Source organism: Dipodomys spectabilis, unplaced genomic scaffold, assembly GCF_019054845.1.
Source record: "Dipodomys spectabilis isolate Male_0828 unplaced genomic scaffold, ASM1905484v1 ptg000477l, whole genome shotgun sequence".
NCBI lineage: Eukaryota > Metazoa > Chordata > Mammalia > Rodentia > Heteromyidae > Dipodomys > Dipodomys spectabilis.
In genome coordinates, this window is record NW_024871154.1 from 479756 (window position 1) to 506445 (window position 26690).

The 26690-nt window shown below is 51.9% G+C and overlaps 1 protein-coding gene across 1 annotated transcript; it reads left to right on the forward strand.

The window, feature by feature from the left end:
* Positions 1–869: 869 nt before the first annotated feature.
* On the forward strand, positions 870–25884 carry Krt80 (keratin 80). The gene is made up of 9 exons (XM_042668788.1): positions 870–1275; positions 8236–8444; positions 13177–13237; positions 13888–13983; positions 21859–22023; positions 22460–22585; positions 23145–23365; positions 23846–23910; positions 24041–25884. The coding sequence occupies exons 1-9, from the start codon at positions 976–978 to the stop codon at positions 24163–24165; spliced, it is 1368 nt and encodes a 455-aa protein (XP_042524722.1). The 5' UTR covers positions 870–975; the 3' UTR covers positions 24166–25884.
* Positions 25885–26690: the final 806 nt, after the last annotated feature.

Below are 26690 nucleotides of genomic sequence, written 5' to 3' on the forward strand. Positions count from 1 at the left end.
GTAGCAGGAAGTGTTTTTCTACCCAAAGAGCAAAGCTCCATTTACCCAGCTCTTACCATCTCTGCTCAGGAAAATACCTCAGACCATGGTAGGCTCCTTCCAGTAAGTTCCTTGCTAAGTTTAGTAACCTGCTCCAGGTCCCTGCAGTGGTGAGCTGCCAACCTGGGTCTTGAACCCAATCTTGTTTTTCCAAAGTGTGTGGGGAGGGGGAGTGGGGGCAGGACTCTTGGTTTTGACCATCTATTTTGTGTAGCTCCTGAGAGAGTACAGTACATATAGCCAGTCCTCAATAATGAGACAAGGAAGGAAGGAAGGAAGGAAGGAAGGAAGGAAGGAAGGAAGGAAGGAAGGAAGGAAGGAAGATAAGCCAAAGAGACTCTTTGGCTACAAGAAAAAAAGTAATAAAAATGTTGTTTTCCTGCGCCCGGTTGGCGCGGTGCCCAGGACAGCTGCCTTGCACTCAGGAGCTCAGGGCTGCACTTGCTTCATCTGTTCCAGAAGAAGTATGTGAGCCTGATACGTCACCGGTCAGGTATGCGGTGAGGTCTGAAGCCACAAGCTCTCTCTTTCCCTGCTTTTAAGTCTGCTTTCTTGTTGTCTCCCATCCCTGCCCCACTCAGCAGGCAGCGTTGGTCCCCTTCTCTGAGATTAAGGTTTGGCTTGGATTAGGGTTGAGGAGGGAGGCTATGGCCCCCTCAGCAAGGCAGATTTCCCCCCCCACACACACACACACACGTACCAGGGAGGCAAAAGGTGTGTGGTGCTGGGGGAGGGGCAGGAGCCTCACGTCATCTAACAGGTTGGTCGGGCTGGGAGGCGTCCCGCCCTCCTGCAGCTAATGAGCACTGTACAACAGGTGTTTGTGCCTCAGTCCCCAGCTTGTCCTGGCTGCGACAGGAGGTAGCTGCCTGCCACCTCTCCAAGGCTTGCTTGTTCACCCCAGGGCCCTCCCGCTCCCAGGCCGGGGGGGCCACCATGGCCTGCCGCTCCTGCGTCGTTGGCTTCAGCAGCCTCAGTGGCTGTGAGGTGACTCCTGCAGGCAGCCCCCGGCCTGGGGCCTCAGGATGGAGCAGTTTGGGGGCCTGTGGACCCAGCTTCAGTTCCCGCAGCCTCACAGGCTGCCGGCCAGCTGGCACTATACCCCAGGTGACGGTCAACCCCAGCCTTCTGGTACCCCTGGATCTCAAGGTGGACCCAGCCATCCAACAGCAGAAGAACCAGGAGAAGGAAGAGATGAAGGTCCTCAATGATAAATTTGCCTCCTTGATTGGCAAGGTAAGCAGGGGAACGGAGAGGTGCCAAAACAGAAGGGCTGCCAGGCCAGGGCAGGTGGCTGAGCATCACTCTCTGAGCATCACTCATCAAGCCCCACCCCTAGAGCCAGCCAATGGGGAGGCAGCATGACAAAGCCAGCAAGCTAACCCTGAATAAAGAGATGGACAGGGCTGTCCCCTGGTGTCTGAGGAGAAAGAGACCCCCAAATGGACTCCCAAGAGTGTTTAGCTATGAATCTGCTTCATGGCCTGCGGGCATCCTACTTCCAAAGTAGGATGGAAGGAGGCAAGGGAGTGCTTCCTACAAGAAGGGCTTGTGGAGGGCTCTCTTATCTCCAGGGCAGTGGAATGAAGGAGATGACATGGAGCCTTATCCTCCTGTTGGTTTCTCAAGCCCCCGGCCCAGCTTTCCAAGGCAGCAAGCAAAGCAGGCAGGACTATGGAGGAGTGAGTTTGGGGCTGCCGAAAGGAGACTTGTTGAGGCTGTGGTAGGTAAGGATGCATTGGTGTCAGAAGATAGGAATGCAAGGGATGGAGGCTTCTAGGTAGAACCAAGTAGCCAGCGGGGTCTCCTTGTAACCTGCCTGAGTAGATCAAGAAGTCCCTAGTCCCTTGGTCCTCATACTTTCTAGACTCTGCTGCCCATCAGTGCCAGTTTGTCTGGGGCTCTTCTATCTCTAGCCCCAGGGCAAGAGAGCTCCAAAGGAAGTCCTGATTTCCTCTCAAACCTACTCCCCATTCACCTCCTCTAAGAAATTCCTTGGGTCCAGCCTGCCCAAGGTTCCATGTGATCTCTCAGGTCCACTGTGTCCTGTCCTGCCCCACAGTGAGAATCAGGAGACTGACTTCTGCATTGATTGTTTGTTATTATCTCTAATTCTCTCAAGAGCCTTATGAAAGAAGACATTTGAGGGCAGGAAGTATGGCTCAAGTGGTAGAGTGTCTGCATAGCAAGCAAAAAGCCCTGAGTTCAAACCCCAGTACCAGAAGGAAAAAAAAAAGACAATTAGCACCCATTTTACAGATAAAGGAAACTGTACCTTCCTCATTCTCCCTGTAAACAGAAGCCCAGCCTTCCATCCTGACTCAGTCCTTGTTGTATCTTCACCTCAGACTCTACATTCCTCTGGTTGTTGCTGGCTTCCCCGGGAGCTCAGGAGCTCACAGAGAGGATGGGGGAAAGCAGCATGCAGGCCCTAGGTGGGAAGTGCCTTCCCAAGGCATTCTCCATTCCAGCCAGGAGTTCTAGCTGAGACTGCTCAGTTTGCCCTGCAGCCCTGGCCAGGCCCAGCTGGACCCAGCACCCTGGCACTCTGTGCCTCAGGGACTCAGTTGGAAAGTTGGATGAAGGTAGCCTGGATAGCATTTCTGCAAAGCTATTGTTTTCCAGAGTATGCAGATGGGAAAACTGAGTTCCAGAGAGGCTACAGGCCTTGTTCAAGGACACACACACACACACACACACACACACACACACACAGAGCAGTTTAGATTAGACACAAACCAGTGGTCTCTGAATCAGGACTTTTTTTTTCTTTTTGGTCAGTAATGGAGCTTGAACTTGGGACCTGGGCGCTGTCCCTGAGCTCTTTTGCTCAAGGCTAGTCTCTAGCTCTTTCAGCCACAGCTCCACTTCCGGTTTTTGAGTGGTTAATTAGAGATAAGGGTCTCACTGGGACTTTTCTGTCCAGGCTGGCTTCAAACTAAGACCCTCAGATCTCAGCCTCCTGAGTAGCTAGGTGTGAGCCACTGGTATACTTCCTGAAGCAGGAATCTTGTCTTTCCCTCCACCGTTTGTGTGCTGAGACCGGAGCTTCCTGGCTCACAGCTGAGATGTCCAGACAGAGAGCTGCAGGGAGGAGAGAAGATGGCAATCCAGACGGAGCATCTTTTCCCACAGTGGGAGGCGCAGAGTCCCACTGCTGGGTTGGTTTTCCTACCCTTGGGAGGCAGGGCTCTGCAGAGGCGCCTCCTCACCCACCAAACCTGGTTAATTCCTTAAAAGGAATGCTTCACTGAGCTATGTAATTTGGCTCAGATGGGTGGCTTTTCTCCCTCGAATTGCCAGTGTTGATGTCACCTGTGCCTCTGCCGTGGCCAAGGGGTGGCAGCCAGTGGGTGTGGGCACAGGGAGGGGTCACCTAAGGATGGGGTCTTATGCACAGAGCCGCGGTGATGTCCTAGAAGAATCTTAACAGAACTGGAGCCTCCAAACCCTCAGTTTTGGCTGTGAGATGGGGTGCCCTTTGCAGTGTGATCCATTAAGTAGGGGTGTCAAGGGTGTATCTTTAATTGCTGAGGGTCTGTCCCCAAGGAGCCCTGGCTCCTAGGGAAGGCTAGAAAGGCCAGGCAGACACAAACAGCAGTCATAAGAGCATGCTGTTCAACACCATTACTGAGCTTCAAAGCTGGCTCTGCTGCTAGCTAGCTGTGTGATCTCAGGCAAATGACTTTATCTCTCTGTGCCTCCACACACAGAGGTGAAAGGGGACCCTCCATCAAATAGGATGAATTTTGGAAAGTAGCTAGAACACACCCAGCATATAGTAAGTGCTTTATAACCTACACAGGAAAAAATAAAACTAATGAGCTTGGCCTGGGAAGCTCATAGACTCCAGCTAGCCCTTCCCAGGCACAACTCTGGGAAGGAGGGAATGGAAGGGACAGGCCATGCAAAGGGAAAAGGGAAGGTACTTGGTGAGCAGGTGTGCCATCTGGGGGAAGGCTTGGGGACAAGATGCTGGGACTAGTACAGGGGTGCGACTCCAAGTAAAGACAGAGGCAGGGCATCCTGTTCCCCATTCCCTTGTGGGCCCTCCAAGTCTCAGAGGGAAATCAGCTTGGGGGAGAAGGGAAGGGAAAGAAAATGCAGGGGAAGCTGGGTGCTGGTGGCTCACACCTGTAATCCCAGCTACTCAGGAGGCTGAGAGCTGAGGATCACAGTTCAAAGCCAGCCCAGGCAGGAAAGTCTATAAGCCTCTGATCTCCAATTAACCACTAGAAAATCAGAAGTGGTGCCGTGGCTCAAAGTGGTAGAGCACTAGGCTTGAGTGAAAAAGCTCAGGGATAGCACCCAGGCCCTGAGTTCAAGCCCCACAACCACCAACAACAAAAGATTCCATGGAATGTCTTCCATGTGAGTAGACAGGCTTTGAAGCAGTATTGTTTCTTGTTAGCTGTGTTTGCTCGGACACTAGCCACCTCTGTGCTGATTCCATGTGTGCTCTGCTCTGTGGGTGGCCTTGAACTCCTGCCAATGGCAAGACTGGAACTGAGAAGTGGCAGCAGCAGGAAAGGGAAGGGAGGTGGGGGGAAGGCAGTACCCACATCACCCAGCAGGGGTGCTCTTCCAGCTTCTCACTACCCACACAACAAGAGGCAGGGGAGGTGGACAGATAGTGTCCAAGATCTGACTCAGGAGGCTGTGGAGAGGGAAGCAGAGAACAGTGGGAATACCTGGGAACAGAGAGGTAGAGGCAATGCCTTCCCCTAGGCTGTCACTTCTGGACAGCTCTCAAGTCGACCCCTCTGGAGCCCTCCAAGAGACTCAAAGCCTTGGTTGAAGGCAAGGAATCGGAATGTCCTTCCCAAAGACTGGACCCTGCTCGTCTTGGGGGCCAAAGCCTCCAGGTGGGAACCCACGGAGAGGATGGAGGGAAAGCCACAAGCCTGGAACAACATCCCAGCCCTGGGTAGAACTTGCCTTCCCAAGGCAATCCCCAACTCCAGCCAGGAGTTCCAGCTCTGGCTACTCCATTTGCCCTACAACCTTCTGGACCTCAGTTTCCTCACCTATGAAATGGGAAGGCCAGTGGATCAGGTGTATGATCTCCAAATCTCTCCGAGAGCTGAAAGACAGGGATCAGACAGACCAGAGAGGAGGGGTGGGAGGGGAGAGCTCAGCCGCCTCCATGGGCTGAGCCCACTGCCTGGCACCTCTCAGTGCTGGGATTATGGGCCCTCCCTAAGTCTTTGTTCCAAGAGGGAGGAGCCTTTGTGCAGGAAAGGAACTGGGTGAGGGACAAGTTTCCATCACCACCCACTGAGACAAAAGACTGCCCCCAACTGCAGTGGGAGATAGGGGGCTACCTTTAGCCCTCCCTGACCCCTAGGCCACAAGGGCCCTCAGGTTGAAGTGGCAAACCAAATGCATATCACTTCCCAGCAGGCCAAGGCCAATACATGGAATGCTAAGACTAAAGGAAGAACTTCCTGGTGTGAAGGTTTTCCTGTTGCTCATGGGTGGAGGAAAGAGCCTCATGTCTCTTCTCTCACCCCACCCTCAGTATAAACACAGAAGAGAGCTCCTGCTTGTCAGAACAGAGGGAAGGTGGAGTGAGCAGATGCCTCCCCCCACCCCCCACGCTCTGTCTCTCACACACACAAAAGCAGAGCAGAACCCCTCCTGAGCTCCATCCCAGCTGAACCTGTTTGGCTGTGACAACAGCAGACTGACCAACCAACCAACCAACCAACCAACCAGGAGGTTTAAGGCAACTTCGAGCAGAGCACGGAACGTGTACAGATGAGAGTGACAGGCACCAATGTCACTGCCATGTAGTGTTCCCGCTGCTCTGAGTGACCCTAGATGCCCAGTGGAAGTTTGCCAAGGTTGCCAGAGTGTCTCAGAACAAAATGGAAACTGTGAGCCAGCCGGGTACTGAGATCTCAGGATTGTGGTTTGAAGCCAGTCCAGGCAGCAAAGTCCGTGAGACTCTTATCTCCAGTTAACCACCAAAAAGCCAGAAGTGGAGCTGTGGCTCACTCGAATGGGGTAGAATGCTAGTCTTGAGCACAAAAGCCCAGGGATAGTGGCCAGATCCTGATTTCAAACCCCAGGGCCTGCATAATAAAAGGAAACTTCAGGTGCTGGTAGGGTCCCTCAAGATTAGAGAAAGAACCAGTCATCAGTGGCTCATGCCTACAATCCTAACTACTCAGGAGGCTGAGATCTGATGATTGTGATCAAAGTCAGGCCAGGCAGGAAAGTCCACGCAACTCTTATTTCCAATTATACTTAATTGGAAAAAAAAACAAGGCCAAGAATGTAGCTGTGATTCAAGTGATAGAGTACCAGCCTTGAGCGAAATAGCTAAGGAACAGAAACCAGGCCCCGGCCCTGAGTTCAAGCCCCAGTACTGGTACAAAAATAAATAAATAAAAATAAAGAGTAAAGGGGGAAGGCCCCATGAGGGCACAGGGTACATGGTAGGCATCAGAGGGGCCTGCATGGGGAGTGTAGCCACTAGTTTGCTGCATGGACCTGCCTGGACATCACTTGACCCTCAACTTTCATCCCACCCTTCATCACCCTCTATAAAGAGAGTCAAAATGGTGCTAGCAATTGTGCTGGGGTGGCCTGTCTATTTGTCTGAGACCATATGGAGCATCACTGGCCAAAAATCACAGCATCCGTAGGACAAGAACATTCCTGGCCATTCAGGAGCAGGAATAGGCCTAGCACTCCTTCGATCTTAGGGGCCTCCCCATGTCCTGGGTCTCCAGGATAGGGGTAGATGGGTCCCAGTCTAATGAGGAGGGTGAAGGTCAGAGAAGCAGGCCAGCCTTGAGCCTTGGTACCAGAAGGAAGGCTGATTTTCCCAGAGCTTCCTTCAGCAAGGAAGCAGATAGGACTGGATGGAGAGAAACAGTGTGCTAAGCTAGGCTGGAGGTGGAAGAGGGAAGAGGGTAAGCTGGGCTGGACTGGGTTAGTTGGGGGAAGGATGGGACCCTGGATGGATACTGGTAGGTAGGATTCTAGCTACTCAGGAAAGAGGTCTAAGGATCACAGTTCAAAGCCAACCCAGGCAGGAAAATCTATGAGACTCTTTATGTCCAATTAACCACCCAAAAGCCAAAACTGGTGCTGCGGCTCAAGTGGTAGAGCAATAGCCTTGAGCACAAAAGCTCAGGGACAGTATGCAAGTCATGAGTTCAAGCCCCAGGAATGTTCACCAAAACCAAAAACAACCACAGAAAAAGGGACCTTGACTGCCTGCTGGTGGCCAGTCTTGGGTCTAGCAGGAGGCATGTAGGAAGCAGAGCTTGGGGGAGAACAGAAGAAATTGGAGCCCTCCCAATCCTGGCCCTGGAGGCAGAACTCACCCAGACAGGGCAGTTGGGTCCCAGGACCCCAGGGATATAGCAAAGGACCAGCGACGTATGTGCTGTATTAGTTCAAAGACCTCAAGGCAAACCGGGTAGATTCAGGTCTGGTCTGGGGACTTGCTAATTTTGTGTCCTTTGGGCATTTCTTTCAGCTGTCTGCCTCTGTTCCCTCATCTGTAAAATGTGCTCAGGAGAACACCTTACACCTTGGGGCGTGGCCGGCATCTAATGAGTTAAAGACAAGCACTCAGAACCAGGCCTGGCATGCATGAGACATCACCCAGCTGTGGGCACTTAACTATTCCAAGTACAGCTTAGCTTCTGCCCCCAACAGCCTTCACAGGCAGGCAGGTGCTGTCACTCCCATTTTCTAGCTAGGGAAACTGAGGCGTAGAGAGGCTGTAAGTCTGGGATTGTCCAGAAGATTAGCATGAAGGTCCCAAGTAGGTTCCACTTGCCTGAGTTGTGGAGAGTTTGCAGAAACCAAGCTTGCTGTAGAGGGCAAGGTCCAGCAGGTCTCTGATATCTCATGTTCTTAGGGGTCTCCCAGGGCAGCACCAGGCAGCCAGCTACCGTTTGGCTGCCACATGGTTCACATCTGGCTCCCCCTCCCTCATTCGGCAGCCCTGCCCTCCTTGGGAAGCCTTTGCCCCTCCTCCATTCCCTCCTTATCTCAACATCTCCGGCTCAATCAGTAACTGGAGGTGCGCGCTGCGCGCTGCATGCAGTCAGCCCAGGTGGATGTACATAGATGAGCCACCACGTCCCAGAGACAACCCCCTGGGGGTGCAGTAATCTGCCTGGGCCCCCTGATGCCACCCCTGACTCACTCCACACCCTCCTGCTCTCGCAGGTACAAGCCCTGGAGCAGCGCAACCAGCTGCTGGAGACCCGCTGGAGCTTCCTCCAGAGCCAGGACTCGGCCACCTTTGACCTGGGCCACCACTATGAGGCGTTCCAGGGCCGGCTACAGGACGAACTGCGCAAAGTGAGCCAGGAGCGGGGACAGCTGGAGGCCAATCTGCTTCAGGTGCTGGAGAAGGTGGAGGAGTTTCGAATCCGGTAGGTCACACCCTGTGGCTGCCATGGGCAGGGACTCCGTCAAGATAGAGCAAAGGGAAAGAAGTCATGGGACATTTGTCATCTCGAGACAGATTTATGGAAGGTGTCACATAAACCAGACGCTATCCTAAATACTGAGTTATAGCTGCTCCCTTCCAGGGAGTGACCCTTACAACAATCTGAGACTGGCTCCCAGTTAAACCCTGGTGGTTCTTAGGCACCGTTCAAGCCCACAGACCTGAGTCGAGTAGTCTCCCTCTGGAGCCTAGAAGCAGCCTGCTTGTGGCCACACTGACTGGGATGGAACTTCATGTCATTCGAAGAGCTACAGATGGGCTTCTGTGTTGCTATGACTTTGTGTTTTGATCTCAGCTAACTAGAGAGAAAAGCAGCCAGGCCAGGAATGGACAGGGGCTGGGGTATTTGAATAAAGATGCATATAGTTCCTTACGGGGGACTATCTGTTAGGCATTGGAGTCACCTAGAAAGCAAGGAGATAACATAGCCACTACCTGGAAGATGCTGAGCAGACAGCAGGTGGGCAGTACTGCCCAGTGGCTATGGGTCCTGGCCTGGACACTTAGAAACAGGCGTTGGTCCCCCACTCCTCCCTCACTAGCTCTGTAAACTGGGACAAGGGAGTTAGTTACTTCCTAGCTGCACCTCTGTTCCCTCCTGTGTGAAATGGAATGACACACACCCCAGCTAGCAGGAGGAGGAAATGGAGAGTTTAGCAAGTGGAGCCCAGCTGCAATAAACAGCAGTTTCCTGTCCCCTAGAAGGGGACAGAACTGGTCAGTTTTGAAGGACAGAAAAGGCCCTTGGGTGGCTCAGAGAAGGGGGTACCTCTCTGTGAACAGGCAGCAGGCAGGGCTTCTGGGACAAGGAGACTGAGACAGAGCAGAGAAGCTACGCCCCTGTGTCCTCTTCTTGGATCTGGTTTTCTGAGAAACCCCCAGCTAGGGTGAGGGGAGGACTAAGCAGATTGCCTGCTTGTCCCCTTTTTGTTGTACAGCCTAGCCCCAAGCCCTGGCAATTGAAAGCGAGGCCTATATTCTACGGTACAGCCAGGCCAGCCTGAGGATGGGGACTGCTTGTCCAAGAATCTTAGGACCTTTCCCCAAGTGCTGCCCTCTAGGGTTCTAGGAAACACACAGGGTGTCTAATCTCCCATTTGGGGCTGACCAGCTACACACCACCTGACCATGGTTCACAAGAATCCCCAGCTCGGTTCACTAACTCTTCGTAGGTCTTTGGCCCTCTGAGGATCAGATAATGGCAGAACTGGGTGTGGGTGTGTGTTTGGGGGTGGGGGTGGGGGGTCCTGGGTCCTTTTATGGCAATAAACCGAGGCCCAGAGAGGGCGGGGCTTGGCTGCAGGCACACAGCCATGCATGCTAAACCCATTCTCACCAGGTAAGGCTGCTCACCAGCCCAGCTAGACGGCGTCCATGTTCAGCAAGAGTTCTGTGCAATCTCGGCTTGTTGTTTTCACCTGGCCTGCTGCCTGGTTTCTGTCCACTCGCTGCCTGACTTGCTGGGTTAGGCTCTGGGCTTCTCTTGTGTCTGTGCATGGGGAGTCCGCACAGCAGAGGACTGGAACTAATGGCAAGAGTCCTAGGTCTGCAGGCCACCAGAGAGCTGCAGCCTGGGTGTGCAAAGCCTGGGGGCCCCTAGGAGGGAGCTGTAAAAACTGGGTGGAGCCCTGATGGGGAGGAGCTGCTATGCCCCGCCTCTGCAAGGGGATGAGATCAGCCTTGCTCCCTGAAATAAACAAGAGGTAGTGGAAGGGGTGCAGGAGTCACAGGCTGAAAAGGGCCTGAGGTGGGGTTTGGGAGCTGGCAGGCTGGCAGAGGATTGAGGAGGAGACAGAGAGACTAAGGTGTCACCTGTGAGGATGGAGGCTTCCAAGGGTGTGGAGAGATCAGGGATGTCCATGATCTGTCTGGTCCATGCAGAGGCCTGGCGAGAGGAAGCAAGGTGCCCAAGCCCACATAGCAACTCTGGGAGTCTGTACACATGTGTGCAAGCTGGGTCTGGTAGACGGGCACCGGAGGCGGAAGGGTGAAAGGGGGATGAAATCCAACTGAGTGCAAGCACATCGTGCTGCGAGGGCTGAGACAGGTCCCACACCCCCCGAGGAAGGGGCTTTCTAAGTCACACAAAAGGCTATGAATGGACAGCAGTAAGTCACAGACCAGCCCAGAGTGGAACCCAACATCAGGCCTCAGCCCAGAAGTCCTGCTATGCACCAGCCTGTGGCTCAGGCTTTGGCCCACCTAGAGGGCCCAGGCCCTGCCAGGGCAGATCCAACCCTGGGCAAGACAACATGAGAAGGTTTCCTTTGGTCCTCACACTCCTGGGTGTACCTCCTGACTCCCCTTCCCACCCCTGCATTCTTCCTCAGATCTCCCAGGGGATTCTTCTGGGTGGGTCTACAAGGAACACTCTAGAAACATAGGTTTCTTTCCCCCAAAGAAGGACGTATTCATGGGGTGGGCAGCTACTCAGCCAAGGCCTAGTACCTCTCCTAAAGATGCCCAAGCTAAACAGAAATCAGGGAACAGGCACCATGCAATTAGAAATTACTCAGTGGGCCAAGTAACAGAGCCATCTGAGGGAGAGGGAGGCAGGAAGGCTACCTAGAGGATGGGAAGGCCAGTAAGAAGATGCAGAGGGGCTGAGCACCTGGGGGTCCCCCCCGGCTGCCTCCCCCTACCCCCCAGGCTGGCCAGGACTATGCGACCCAGAGGAGGAGAGGAGGGGAAGACAGGAGCAGGCTCACCCACCCATCTACCATTTTTGTGTGACAGGCAGCCAGTGGGTCTCCAGCTGGGTTCCCTGACCAAGGAGTTCCTCAGCCCCCAGAGTGCCCTGGGAAGCCTGTTCAGCTCAACCCATCTCTGAGGACTGGGGAGAGGTGTGCAGGGAGCTGCCCTCCAACCCTGCTCTGAGGCTTCCTGAGGTTCTGGCTGCTATGGGCAGCAGATCCTCACACATCGCCATTGTCTGAGGCACACACATCAGTAACTTAACCCAAAGCCACATGACTAGTTCCCCAGGACATCAAGACTTGAGCCCCCTGCTTCACCAGCACATCACAGACACCCTCAAGAATTTCTCTGAGCCTCTACTTCCTCATCTGTGGAAAGGAACCCGTGGGACCTGCCAGGGGACTGTGAGGTTCCCAGGAGAGGATACAGGCGAGCACCAGCATACTCCCTGTCACATTCCCCTCTGGTTAGGACTTCAGGGACATTTTGTTCTCCCTGCTCCCCTCTTCCTCCCCCCTCCCCATCCAGGCACTATGATTTTCACCCTTGTAGCCCATATTAGAAGCAAGAGGTAGTATGAGCAGCTGGCACCCTGTGATTCAGGGACCCAAGTATCTATAAACCCTCACTGCTCGTAGGTACCCTGCCTTTAGCTCCTTGGTGGACTGGGGAACAAGATGGCCTGAGGGAGTGTGTCCAAGTCAACTGACTGGGCCAAGTCCCTGCTGTGAGGTCAGGGACTGGGTTAAGCAGGCAGGGGCTGTAATTAGCACCAGTGACTCAGACATTCCCTAGAGAGGAAGGAAGAGGCAAATCCCACGCTGGGAGAACCACAGAGGGCTAGGGTAGGAAGCCTGAGGCTGGTAGATGCTCTCCCACCTGAGGGTCCAAAACAAACATCTGTGTGTGTGTGTGTGTGTGTGTGTGTGTGTGTGTGTGTGTGTGTCTGTGTGTCTGTGTCTCTGTGTCTCTAGCGGTGTGTGTATGAGGGTTTAAACTCAGGACCTCATACTCTCACTTGACTTTTCACTCAAAACTGGCATTCTACCACTTGATCCACACCTCCACTTCAAGCTTTTAGCTGGTTAATTGGAAATAAGGGTCTTATAGATTTCTCTGCCCAGGCTGGCCTCAAACCTTGATCCTCAGACCTCAGCTTTTTGAGTAGCTAGGATTACAGGTGTGAGTCGCCACAGCCTGCCTTGGCAAAACAAATACTTTGATTGGAGGAAGAAAGCTAAAGTCAGGGACCCAAGGAGCCTGTTCCCCACCCATGGGGGGGGGGCTTGTGGGAAGCCTAAGATGGAATAGGGAGGGCCTTGAGTAAGGAGGAGAGCAAGCTGAGGGGGAAGTAGTACTTGTAGTGTTGACTACACACAGTGTATCATGTCTGCCTGCCTGGATGATAGATACTTCTCCCTTATTCCAAGAGAACCCTTAGAGACAAGGAAGCCAAGCAAAGAGGGATGATCATATTTGTCTCTTCCTATCCTACCCTCCTTTGCATGATGTGATGGCCTCTCCCGTCTAGAGGAGCAGGGGGAGGAGGTGGGTCTGTGAGAAAGGGGGCTGACAGAAGGGAAGGTGTGAACCGGATGTTTGGAGAGGATCTGACCCATGCACATCTTGCCCAAACCTGAGATTCTCCAGAAAGAGGTAGGGAGAGAGAAGAGAACAGGGAGCTAGCGTGAAAGGAAGGGCTGCTATCAGAGAGGCTTCCAAGAGGACACAGATAGGCTTGGAGCCAGGGAGTGGGTGGGGACTGCTGGGAGGGAGGGAGAATGAGAACCAGTGTCACTGGAGAGAGGGGATTTGTCATGGAAGATCAGTGTCTACCTGGCACAGGCCCTGATTGGGTAAGCAGAGGCCTAAGCCATGCAAAGAGAACAAATCAAACCCCAAGCTCCTGCCCAACTTTTGCTGAGCAACCTTTTTCCTCATCTCCCCCCCACCCCCAGGTATGAGGAAGAGATCTCCAAGCGCACAGACCTGGAGTTCACCTTTGTCCAGCTGAAGAAGGTAGCTTGGCCAGCCCACCCCAGGGCCCTCCTCTAAGCTCCCTCACCCTCTTTCCTTTAGGAGTGCCTGCTTCCTCTTGTGCCCACACCCAGTCCTCTAAAAGCTTAAGCCCCATTGAGGAAAGTGAACTAAGCAACTCAAGGGCAGCGATGGGAGGGAGGGAATGAGAGAGAAAGAGGGAACAGTTTACACTAAGCAAAAGGAAAGAAATGTGCCTATCACCTGATTTGGAAGAAATCATTGTATTGTCAAAGTTTGTAGAGTTCCTAAGCTTTATGGACCATGATCACGACAAATCGCCTTGTGAAGGTTAAAGTGTGTTTGTGACTTTAGCTGAGTACCACTATCCCATATGACTGTGAAATGTATGTAATCACTTCATCTCAATAAAGAAACTTTTAGAAAAAGCTTAAGTCCCAGGAACAAGAAATGGGCATAGACAGAGCTTGGCCTATCCCCAGCCTGCCCCTTTTCCCAGGCCCTGAGCCAGATGACCTCCAGGAACCCTCCCCAGCCTGCCCCTTTTCCCAGGCCCTGAGCCAGATGACCTCCAGGAACCCTCCCCTTGGTCCCTACTTTCATTCACTCCCTCTCCTACCCTGGGACTTGGCCATTCCCTGCCGGTCTCTCACCTCTGCTCCCAACCTCAGGATCTGGACGCTGAGTGTCTTCGACGGACTGAACTGGAAACCAAGCTAAAAGGCCTGCAGAGTTTTGTGGAGCTGATGAAAACTATCTATGAGCAGGTGAGTTGGGGTCAGCATCCCACTGAGCCGGAGCTGACCAACAAGAGGCACTGGGAAGGGAAGGGAGCTGTGGTTATGGCCACAACCTCCTAAGCCCCTCCCTGTCCTGATATTCTACACCTTGTTATTCATTTCCTGAAACATGGGCAGGAGCTCATAGGCCGCTCTCTCTGGAAGAATTACTGAGGGGGGACACAAGGGACAAGGGGCATCAGGCAAAGATCAGGAAGCTGGCCTCTACCCAGGTTCCTTGAACCACTATTATTATTATTATTATTATTGGTCAGTCATAGGGCTTGAACTCAGGGTCTGGGTGCTGTCACTGAGCTTTTTCGCTCAAGGCTAGTGCTCTACCACTTTGAGCCACAGTGTCACTTCTGGTTTTCTGGCGGATAATTGGAAATAAGAGGCTCATGGGCTTTGCTGCCTGGGCTGGCTTTGATCTGTGATCCTGAAATCTTTGCCCCTTCCCACTGCAAGCTTAGGCAGAGACCTCCAGCCCATCTTCTGTCCCTCCAAATGATTCAGGAAATGCAGACAGCAAAGCCCCAAAACATGTATTCACCTACCTCCTGAATCCTCTACTGAGCCTGGGTGAATAATGGCCTGACAAGCCCTGTGATGCAGTAAGTACTACCCTCAAGCAAGCCCTCTGCTGGGCCCTGCACTTGACTCCCCACCCCACTGTGTGTGGAAGCTGGGGCAGAAATGTCTGTGAAACTCTAATTTCAATTAACCAGCAAAAAGGTAGAAGCAGAGATGTGGCTCCAGGGGTAGAGCACCAGCCTTGAGCAAAAAGAAGAAAAGTCAAGAGGCCCTGAGTTTAAGCCCCAGTACCAGGCACGTGTATACACACACATACACACACACACACACACACACACACACACACACACACACACACACACACACACACACAAGGACCCTTCCACAAACCCCAACCAAAGAGCAAAGTGACCACCACCATCAACAAGCTGTGCTATGGCATTGCGGGCTGTCCTTCAGAGCCTCATCCTGTGGAAAGGGAGCCTAAGTTTTGTGGCTGTGTATGGCCATGCACCTTTTGGCAGTCTGAGCACTCCTGGGGTGTCTGTGTGGCTGAGACCTGATTGTAGCCATGCAATCTGGCACAGCAGAGAGAATAGCCCCACACCTTGGAGCAGCCAGCAGGCAGTCTCCTGGCCATCCATGCCAGCAGACCTGCCAAGCATCCTGCCCTGACGCAGCCTAGCCAGGCTGGGGTACTGCCCAGGGCTTGAGAAGTAGTTTGGTGCTACTCTGCCTAAGTTCTCAGAGAACTGGTAGAGGCCAGGTAGGCACATACCAGAAGGCCAGTGCTTCAGAGTCTATGCTCATGGAAACTTGAAAGCTAGCAGAGCTGGCAGAGCCAGGACAGAGGGAGATAAGAGCCAGGTCACAAATAAATCAGCGATGTGATCTTGCTGGAGGAAGTGGACATTTTAAAGCGATGGTCCAGGTACTTCTCCAAGAAGGGACAAGCAAGCAGAGGCCCAGCCCAAAGAGCTACCCAAAGTCTCTGAGCAGGAGTAAGCTTGGTGGCAGAAGGAAAATGAGGAAGCCACGGTGCTCAGAGCAGACAGAACAGGGTGGGAGCTGTGCTGTAGGGAGATCCAGTGTGGTCTTGGGCTCTGAGGTAAGAATTTGACCTCAGTTAAAGGTGATGGGCACTGAGGGGCTACTGGCCAGGGGTAGTGCACAGGGGACTCTGGCTACAGTTTGTGCTCTAATGACCACTGGTAAGAGACAGCAATAAAGGAAGGCAGGGCCAGACCCTGGGGATTGGTTCCCAGAGCCCTGCAGACACTCAGATCCTCAGATGCAGAGCTCCTCATGTACAGCAGACTGGCACGATTTTCAGAGAGGACCTATGTGCCTCCTCCAAATACTTTATGTCATCCCTAGATTGCTAGTAACACCTGATGCAGTTCAAATGCTATAGAAAGAGTAGTAGCAACACTGAATTGTCTAGGGGGATAATGATAAGAAAAAGCAGTACTTTAACAGTGATTGATTTTGCAAGCAGCGGTGTGGAAGTCTGTGGGATATGTTTTATTTCTCTCCAGTTTTCTCTGGTGGCTGATAAGGCAACTCTAGACTCTTTGCTATAAAGATTTAGCACAGGCCGGATAACTGTGGCTCACGCCTTGTAATTTTAGCTACTCAAGAGGCTGGGATCTGAAGATCATTGTTCAAAGTCATCCCAGGCAGAAAAGTCTGTAAGACTCTACTCTCCAATTAACCACCAATAGTGGAAATGTGGCTCAAGTGCTAGAGTCCAGCCTTGATTTAAAAAAAAAAAAGCTCAGGAACAGTGCCCAGACCCCCAAGCTCAAGCCCCAATACTGACCATATACACACAAATTCACTGCAAATATCAGTCACATATGTCATTCATAAGTTTCCTAACAGCCATATTTTATACTTTACAAATGAAGCAGGTCTAGGTTTGTGGCTAAGTGGAAGAGTCCTCCCCTAGCATATATGAGACTCTGGGTCTAACACTAAAAAAAAAATAATTAATTAATTATATATATATATATATATATATATATATATATATATAAACTTGTGGATTTGTTATATTTGCTTATATCTTATATTTATATATAAAATTTAACAGTCTTTTATTTCAGCCCAATATATCCAAACTATGATTATCTCATTGTATAAACATACTTAAAATTTAAAAGGCTATTTTATCTTATTTTTGTTAGTCATGGTGCTGTCCCTGAGCTTCTTTTTGCTCAAGGCTAGCACCCTATCACTTTGAGCCACAGCACCACTTCCAGTTTTTGAGTGGTTAATTGGAGATAAGAGTCTCATGGGGACTTTTCTGCCCAGGCTGGCTTCAAATTGCAATCCCCAGATCTCAGCTTCCTGAGAAGCCAGGGTTACTGGTATGAGCTATTTTACTTTTTCCTCATATTAAATCTTCACAATCTGCTCTACCACTTGAGCCACAGCTCCACTTGTGGCTTTTTTGGGTGACTGATTGGAGATAAGAGTCTCACAGACTTTCCTGCCTGGTCGGCTTCACACGGCTGAAGTGGATTTCATTCTTCCAGGTTCTTAATTGAGACTAGTCACATTCCAAGTGCTCATTAGCCCCCTTTGCTGGTAGCCACCTCACTGGACAGAGCAGCTCAGAGCAAAGGCTGCTACCAACTACAGCTGTCTCACGGAGACATGCAGAAGCCTGGGTATCCCCACCAGCGATGGACACTAGATTCAAAATTTAAAAGCCTAGTTATGTGAACCCATTCTGTGTCCCAGAAAAAAGACCTCCTCCTCTCTCCCTGACACACACAAGCACACAGCAGGGCGAACCTTCCCAGCACACAGCCCTTTCTAACCATCTGGGCAGGACCCATGGCCATAAGCCAGCCCCGTAGGGGAACACGTGGAGCCCAGATGCTGTGCATCCATCCAGAACTCAGCCTGCCCCACCCATAAGCTCTGGTTGCAGGGATTAACTGCTAACTCTGCTGGTGACCTCCTGCAGCCAAGCCCACCCTCTGGAGGCTGGTCCTGCTGCCGGAAGCCCCAGCTGCCTAAACCGCTTTGACAGGGAGGTCATGCCAGCAACCAGCTGCTCTGACCCTAAGTCCTGGTGTCATCATCGTTACCATTTACAATAATATCCTTCACTACTATGTATTAAGTATTTATTGTAGTCCAGGCACTGAGTTAAAGTCTTTCCAGAACTAATCTCAACTAATCCCCACAACAACCCTGTGAATTAGGGATTAGGATTAAATTTAGGAGCACTGACTTTAGAGCAGGTTGGATCTGAGTCCTGGCTCAGTGCTATGTGAATTGGACAGGTTACTTTCATCTCTCCATGCCGCACTTTCTCCACCTGTAAAAAGGGAAAAAATAATAGCTCTACTTCACCTACTACTGTGAGGATTTATTTCTTAATAGGTCCGCTAGCACTTAGAATAGTATGTCAGAGTGGTAAGCATTTAACAAACATTAGCTGATTTCAGTTCTGTAATTACATCTATTTTGCCATTGAGAAAACTGAGATTTTTAAAAACTTGATCACAGTTACCTAATGTCATGAGCAAGCTATGTCAGAAACATAGAGGGACACACCTGGGCCTTTCTGCAGTGTCACAATTTATTGAATAGCATTCAATTCAGAGCCACACCAATTTTATTGTCATTAGTTCACTAAAGACTCCTGCTTTCACTTGATAGTCATCATCCATTGGCAAATAGTGTTTTTTATTCCAAACTTAATTACTAACACTAGCTCCCAGATCACACATTGTACTTCCCAACAATAGATAGGTTACAGAATGGGTTAAAGCAACTGTAGGGTTCCAGGAGGTCTTAACAAGGCAATAATCAAGGGTTTATATAGTTGCAAAGAAAGACACTGCAGGTAGTTAGATAAGATATTATTAACCTAAGGAACTTGCCACTGTGGTAGGCCTAGTCTTACCAAAACAGTGGCTTCAGGAGAAGCTTGTTCAAGGTACAGGGCTGGTTCCTAGATTACTGGGTCTGGATGAATGGCAATTTGAGGTTGGGGGAGTCAATTAAGCAGTGGATCTTGCTTTTATATGATCTAGTGGAGAGAAGTGCATCATTGCTTGATCTCATGTGTCAGGTAAACTTCTGAGCCTGGTCTTTCTGATGTGGGTTTGAGATACCATGCATCCATATTTTCTTGATGTCATTTGATAAGTTCATAGATGGTAATTTTATTTGCATAATTAAGTTACTGAGCGATCTGTCCCATGCTTTGTGCTGGACAGATGGTAGTTGTTTACATGTACAAAGAAGACCAAGAGTTACTCTGCTTCAGCATTTTTACCATAAAAAAGTAGCAAATTACTATTTTGTAAAATGGAGTCCCTTAGGGCAAAACACCCAGCCTGAACACTGTGGAGAAGCTCTGGAGCAGGGCTCTGCCCGATCTTCTTTCTTAACAAATACGCAGTGGTGGTATTTGGAGTCAAGTGCCCTGAAGTGCTATTTACTAAGCCGCACTGAGTTATTCCTGACTAGGCTATGTCTACCTGCCAGCTATGTCTACACCCAGCAGCCTCTTGGGACCCTGGCTCCCAAGGGAAGCTGGACTACAGTGTCATTCTTGTCAGGACTACAGTGTCATTCTTGTCAGCCTTGGGGTGCTGAGGGCCCACTCCTACCTAACACCTCTACACCACTCAGGCAAGCGTTGTTATGTGGTCTGTTCCCAGCGGGGAACGGTGTGTCTGGACAGATCTACAGATGTTCTGAACACCCATTTCCTTCTTCTGTTTATTACATTCCTACTTAGCCTGGGTTTTGAGCTTAGGACCTGGGTGCTGCCCCTGAGCTTTTTCACTCAAGGCTGGTGGTGCTCTACCACTTGAGCCATATCTCCACTTCTGGGTAATTAGAGGTAAGCATCTCATGGACTTCCCTGTTTGGGATTGGCTTTGAACCGTGACCCTTAGATCTCAGCCTCCTGAGTAGCCTAAGATTACAGGTGTGAGCCAAGGGATGTTCAGTTCATTTGAAGAGCAAGAGTCCCCCCTCAACAGGAGCCCCTCCTTCCAGGACAGCTGGCCACTAAGCTTGAGGTCTGCCAGGTTCATGGCAGCAGTAACTGCCTAAGAAGTGTTTTCAGAGTGCCTGCCACTCTCTCCCAGAAAGTGCTGGTGGGCAAAGAGGGTCTGGCAGATGAGTGGTCAGGAAGGGTGCCCTTCCGCTCTGTCCATGCAGCACATCTGATGTCACCTGAGCCCCATATTCTACAGCTCCAGGCATAAGCCATGGTCAAAGCTATAACAACACCCACTGATGGACCTCAGCAGGTAAAGTTCAAAGTATGAGGAATCCTGCAAGCCAGACAAGGTTGTGATTTCAATAAGAAAAACCTGTAAGGAAAAATGGAGCACAAGACAGAGAAATAGAGGGTGTTGACAAATGAAGAGTCATATGGAGTTGGGTACTGGTGGTTCATACCTACACAGGAGGCTAAGACCTGAGGATCATTGTTCAAAGTCAACTCCCCAGCAAGAAAATCTTTGAAACACTTATCTTCCAGTCAACAACCAATAAGCCAGAAGTGGAGTTGTGGCTCAAGCGGTAGAGCACTAGTCTTGAGTTCAAAAGCTAAGGGACAGAGCCAGACCCTGAGTTCCAGTACCAGCACACACACATGCACATGCACATACACAAGTCATATGGAGCATTGCAATGTACAGATTCCATTTGGATCCTGGTTCCTTTGGTTTTTCTTCCCCATAATGGCTTTCTTATTCGAATTTTTAGCTGTGTTTTTAACTGACACATAAAAATCTAAAAACAATACACATTATTGTGGTGTTTTACATTACACAATACAGTACACAGACATTGCAACCATTCTAAACATATCTAGCCCCTCAAACATTTCTTTTATTTACTTATTTCTATTTTTTATTTTTAATTGCTATTATAAAGGTGATATACAGAGGGTTTAGAGTTACATAAATCAGGTAAAGAGTACATTTCTCTTGCTGTCTCCGTTTTTCCCTCCCATCCTCACCCACAAGTTGCATAGTTCATTTTCAACCTAGTGTCTAGTGAGTACCACTGCTGCATTTGTTCACCCTTTGTCCCTTCATTTCTGTGCCCCCCTTTATCCTCCCAAAGACAGATTAAATGAACAAATATGACAAAAAGAAACACAAAGGGGAAAAACCCTCTTGTTTCCATTTCCTGGAGTTCATTTTTATAAATATTATTTTAGACGATCAGAGCTGGTTCAGAGTTTTGAACAGTGACCAGGCCGTCAGCACCTGGGAACACTGACTGACACGCGATGATTGACACAGAGGCAAAAGGTGGTTCGTGAATGCCAGTGAGCCCCGTGCAGTTCACACCCCACACCCGCAGGACAAGCCACAGCTCAGCACCACCCCACCTTCTGCCTACCTAGCAGAGGTGGCCTGGCCAATTCAATCACACTGCACAATGCTGGCACGAGTGCATGCACACATGCACGCGCGTGTGTGTGCACGCACACACACACACACACACACACACACACACACACTACCCTGCCTGGTGTTTGTTTGTGCCCATCCAAGGGAAAAAGCCTTGGTTGGGGCCACACTGGAAACACTGTTTCCATCTCCCTCCCTCCACACCCCTTGGCCTTCATGGGTGGGAAAACTGGCAGGCCCTGGGATAAAAAGATGGAGAAGAAGCCTTCAGCTCCTGTCTTATCTGCACCCACGTCAGCAGCTGAGCCGGAGCAAAGGGCACAGGAGCTCAGGTCAAGCTCTGCCCCTTCCAACTGTCTCCGCCTCCACCTGTGCCTCAGGGTCCCTTCCACCACTGAGTAGGATGAGCAGGCCAGCAGGAGGCTCCATGGAGAGGATCTGCTTTCTGCGGGCTGTACCCCATGTTCAACGAGTCAGGGCGGTGACGGGCAGGGAGGCCGGCTAGCCAGCCTTGGCTCCCATCCTGCCATTTGCCATTCTTGGTGCTCCATTCCAACACTTATTGGTTACACTGAGTTAGAGAAGAATGGAGCTGTCTGCCAGGCCCTAGCTCTGAGGGCTCATAAGTCTTTCCTCCATGAGCCAGGAGGAGGAGGGGGTACCAGGCCTGGGAGGGGCAGAGAAAACGGGGGATAAGGTTGATGCCTGTGGTACATCAGAGCCTTCTCCCCTCTCTCGGAGAGAGGCACAATGGGTAGGGAGGAGCTGGAGGGCCACCGCAGAGACCGTGACCCCTCTGCCAGGATAGAGAGGGGAGCAGCTTCACACTTCACAGCCTGAGGGGTGAAGGGAAAATGGTGGGGCTAAGAGGCCTCGCAGCCTCCCAGCCACCCTGAGCCTGTCTGTGTGTCTGTGCTTGGCTCAGGAGCTGAAGGACCTGGCAGCCCAAGTGAAGGACGTGTCGGTGACTGTCGACCTGGACAGCCGCTGCCACATCGACCTGAGCGGCATCGTGGAGGAAGTGAAGGCCCAGTACGACGCTATCGCGGCTCGCAGCCTGGAGGAGGCCGAGGCATACTCCCGGAGCCAGGTACAGGGCTGGCTGGGAGCGTGGATGGCCCTGGCGGGGGCCACAGAACAACTGGAGAGACTGCAGTTCCCTGTTGTGAGATTCATCAGTGGGGGACTGGGAGGCCCGGGACAAGGAAGGGACCACAGCCGTTGACCTTCAGGTGACTTTGAGGAAAGTGAGCACCTGATGGCTAAAGGGAAGCCACAGTCTGTGCCTCCTTGAGATTCCCATAGTGCTGTCACCGAGGCCAGATGTGGGCAGAGATATGGGGCTTGCCCGTGGCCGCTATCCAGAGGGACAGGGCGGGCAGTGGGGAGAGGGAGGAAGATCCAGGTGGGACTGCAAAGGAGATAGGAAGAGTTTGTGGAAAGAAGGGGCTGGGAAGAGGGTCAGGAGCTGCTGGAAGGGCTGCCATGAGCCACCCCTCACCATGGCCTCCTCCACAATCCTCCAGCTGGAGGAGCGGGTGGCCCGCTCCGCGGAGTTCGGGAACAGCCTCCAGAGCAGCCGCTGCGAGATCGCCGATCTCAACGTGCGCATCCAGAAGCTGCGCTCCCAGATCCTCTCCATTAAGAGCCACGTGAGTGACCACAGCAGCCACGGGGGAGCCACGGGGGCAGCCACGGGGGCAGGCAGAGAGCTCACACCTGCACACACGAGTACACACACCTGGTCAAGGCTCCTGTGCCTCAGTTTCCTGAACCACCACATGGCAGAAAAGCAGACCTGGCCGAGACTGTGGGGAACGAGGATTGTGCAAGCAAACTGGCCAGAGTTGCTGGAATCTCTCTCTCTCTTACACACACACATATATACACACACCAGGCACACTCAGAGGCCTGGCCTCCGGTCTAACCCTCCACAACTATAAGAGAGAAGGGAGTGGAGAACTAAGTCCCAGCTTGCAGCCAAGACAAGACTTCAGAGCAAGGGCTGCTTTAGGAGCACAACTAGACTTCCCTCTCACCTTAGGAAAGTGTCCCTTTAGGTCTAACTGAACTCCCCCTTGCTGCATGGCAACCCATTACCACACCCACCTCTCCCCCACACATAAACACAGGTACAAACTGCTGGCCTTGGCCTGGTCTCCTCTCTCCCTCCCTCCCATGACCTCCATCCCTTTGACCTTCTGACTACAGTGTCTGAAGCTGGAGGAGAATATCAAGGCAGCAGAGGAGCAGGGTGAGCTGGCCTTCCAGGATGCCAAGGGCAAGCTGGCAGAGCTGGAGGCCGCCCTGCAGCGGACCAAGCAGGACATGGCGCGGCAGCTGCGTGAGTACCAGGAGCTCATGAACACCAAGCTGGCACTGGACATCGAGATCGCCACCTACCGCAAGCTGGTGGAGGGCGAGGAGAGCCGGTAAGGGGGCGGGAGATGAAGGGAGGGCGGTGCGGAGAGAGCGGAAGGGTTGTCGGTCCAAGCTCACCCAGAGTCTGCCTTCTGTCTGGGGGGTACAACACAGTGAACCTGGCACACCTTCCTGCCAGAGGTGGCTCAGCCACTTACTGGAGATTTGCCTTTTGTTTTTATAGTCTCAGTTTCAGCATCTGGAAGAGGGGCTGATTGTAAATACGGCTCACCTGTGGTAGGAAAGCCATATAGACACACACCTGCCTGAAACAAGTCCTGAATAATGTTAGTTCCTTTCTGCAGAGATAAGAAGGGACAGAGGCAAAGAAAGCTGGCTATAGCCTTGGCCACACTATAGTACCACTGCAGGGCTAGAACTGATGACCAAGAATCACCTGTCACTCGCTAGACTCCCACAAACCCCCATCCCAAAGTTGCTAAAGTCATAGGCTCCCTATACATTGTCCATGTCCCCCCCCCCCCCCCCAGGATGGACCTGCCCTCAGCCACTGTGATCAGCACCGTGCAGTCTGTACAATCCAGAGCCACATCCGGTGAGTTACCTGCCCAGGAACTGATGCTAGGGAGGGGCCTGGGGTTCATAGGGGTTCATGACCTCAAAGCATTTAAGTGGCTTTCAATACTCTAATACCTTCTCTTCTCCACCTCTTGTGTCCCCTGTAGCTGCCTCCAAGTCCAGCTTCTCCAGATCCCCATCCAGGAGGAAGAAGACCCACAGAGGCCCTGTGATCCAAATTACAGAAATGTCAGAGAAGTACCTCTCACAGGAGTCGGAGGCCTCTGAATGATAAGGCAGCTGGACCCCCAGGAACCCCACTGCAGCAGGAGGGACTTAAGCTAGACTCCAGAAAATGGCTCTGAGCTTCCAGGTTGGGTAGGGAGACGAAATCTGATACTGAACTAAAGAAGGGTTCTAACTGGAGACCCCCTATTCATAGGTGGCCAGAAGTAGGGAGCACCACCAGCATCACTCTCAGTCAGTGTCTCAATCTCTCCTTTCAACCTTCTGGCAAGAGGTGTTCCTGGCTGGATAAACGGGGACTGGGGGTCAGTCTCTGTCCACCTCCTCCCGGCCTCCTCCTCCCACATAGGGCTCTGACCCAGGTGCTTTGACTCTTTTGCCCAATGCTTGCCCTGAACTACTATCTTAAGCCTCACTCTGCCTCTGCCAAGTGGTCTGAGGCTGAAGCCCTCAATTTCCACCCAGGCCATGAGCTGAGCTGAAGCAGACACTCGGAGTCAATCTCATACCTAGAATTCTTGGGGATCTGGGGGCTGAGGACTCCCTAGCTTTCCTGAACTTGGGCCCTCCAGATATCTGACAGTATTAGGGAGTCAGGAGAAAAGAGGCCTGGGTGTCTGAGGCCTGAGCATAGGCCTCAGGTCAACCCAGACACCCACCTGCACCCTGCTCTCCTCCTGTGGGCCCCTCCCAAGAGATCTCAGTCAGAACTGGAAAGGTTTCCCCACCACCCCAACCAGCTCCTCAGAACCTTTTAGAAGCTACTCTGGTTTCTATATGCTCACGAGCATGGGAAGCCAGATGGCAGTCTGAGAACAAGCAGGAGAACTGGCCTTCCCTTCATGACCTTGCCATTCTGGGGGTCGAGTCCCAGCTGGGGTTCTGGGTGCCATGTCTCCAGCCTAGGCCTCTCTCATCCTTGGCCTGGTGCTGCAGGCCCGGGCCATCCCTTAGCCCACCCTGCCAGGAAACCCCAGGCCCATTGCCCTTGCACCCCATTTTCCAGGGCCTTTCTTTACATACCCTAGAGACCCAGGACATCTTATCCTGTAGACTTCCTGCTCCCTCTTTTCTTCCCCCTCTGGCCCCTTCCGCCCTCCCAGGCTCCAGGAGGCCATGAAGAAGGCACAGTCCAGGCAGGTCTGAGAGCTTCTGAGCCCCTGAGCTGGGCTAGGGAGCCCCAGGACAGTCTTAAAGGGACTCAATCCCACAAAGACAAACTACATCCAACAAGAAAATCTGGCAGCCAAGTTCCTGTTGTTTTTTTCCTCTTGGCCCTCACCGCTGAGCTTTTAAGAGTGACCTAACAGCGCCAGCCTCCCACCCCACAAGCCACCTCCACTACCTGTCTGATCCTTTCATTTCATTTTCTAAGACAGGGTATCCTAAGGCCTTCGCCCTCCAGACCTGCTGGGGGCGCTAATGGGCTGCGGACACAGCCATATAACTCCATATAACTCATCCTTGAAGTCCCCCCAAAAGGGTACTTAATTGCTGCTTTCTCTCTTACCTCTCCCTCCCCCCTCTCTTTATCTCTCTCTATCTCTTGGGGCTATTTATTGGTTTCCATGGGAGCAAACCCTCAGTGGGAATATGAAATATAGAAAGTATATGTTATTTTTTCATAACTTATGTGGCTTTTAACTTATTGCTTCCCTTCCTGTTTCTGCATGATCCACGCTGTATGTAATATCTGGATTCTAGAGAACACATACCCCAGCCATGTCGTGCATGACAGGCTGACCTCTCCGGGAAGTAGTGTCCCTTCTCCCTGCCAAGGGGCAAATAAAGTGTTGTGATTTGTCTGTGGATAAAGTTGTGTGTCCGTCTTCATCTCTCTTGGGGTGGGTCCAGTCAAGTTGGTCACTGCACATTACAAACTCTCCATTTTGAGGGGAAAGAAGTGCAGGGGCCTGGCTGTGCCTTCAGTCCAGTACAGCTAGGACATCTTACCAGGCTCCAGACAGACTCGAACCACCTTGATCCGAGTTCCTGGGGCCTCCTGACATGTGCAGGCTGCAGTAGGCCACTTCAGCGGCACACACAGGGGGATTTCCCAGCCGGTGACAGGGTTTTCTCCCCAGCATTCTGCCCAGCCTTGGGGTTGGCAAAGCCCAGCATGTATTTGGATAGGTACAGGCCTAATCCTGTCCAATCAAACTCAACATCAATAAATAAGGATCAAAGGCCTTCTGCAAGCCCTGCCCTGTGCCCACCCCCCACTGCAGGAACCCAAAGTGAGGCTCTGAGACTGGAGAGCTCTCACGGATGGATGGATGACAGGTTGGAGAAGGGAAACCTGACAGGGCTGCGTTTGGCATAGGTACCTAGCACTATGAGATCTGGGGCCTACAGAGCCTCCATTTCACCCTCGGGGGCTATGGATAGAGCATGCAGCCTCCCATCTGCCTCAGAGGTATCTGGGGATCTGATGAGAGAGCCGTGGTCGTCCTTATCAGGAATGCCACATCTCTGGCTACTGGCATTCCGCCCAGCTCAACCAGTATGCAGATGATGTCATTACTCTTAGATGTTCAGGATTACAGACAATTTACTAGTCATGTGGTTCAA

What these genes read in the sequence shown, in the direction of transcription:
- Krt80 (XM_042668788.1), top strand. Translation starts at nt 976, where the DNA reads ATGGCCTGCCGCTCCTGCGTCGTTGGCTTCAGCAGCCTCAGTGGCTGT. An exon ending in CCTTTGTCCAGCTGAAGAAG is followed by an intron (nt 13,238 to 13,887) that starts GTAGCTTGGCCA and finishes TCCCAACCTCAG; the next exon opens with GATCTGGACGCTGAGTGTCT. An exon ending in AGGCATACTCCCGGAGCCAG is followed by an intron (nt 22,024 to 22,459) that starts GTACAGGGCTGG and finishes ACAATCCTCCAG; the next exon opens with CTGGAGGAGCGGGTGGCCCG.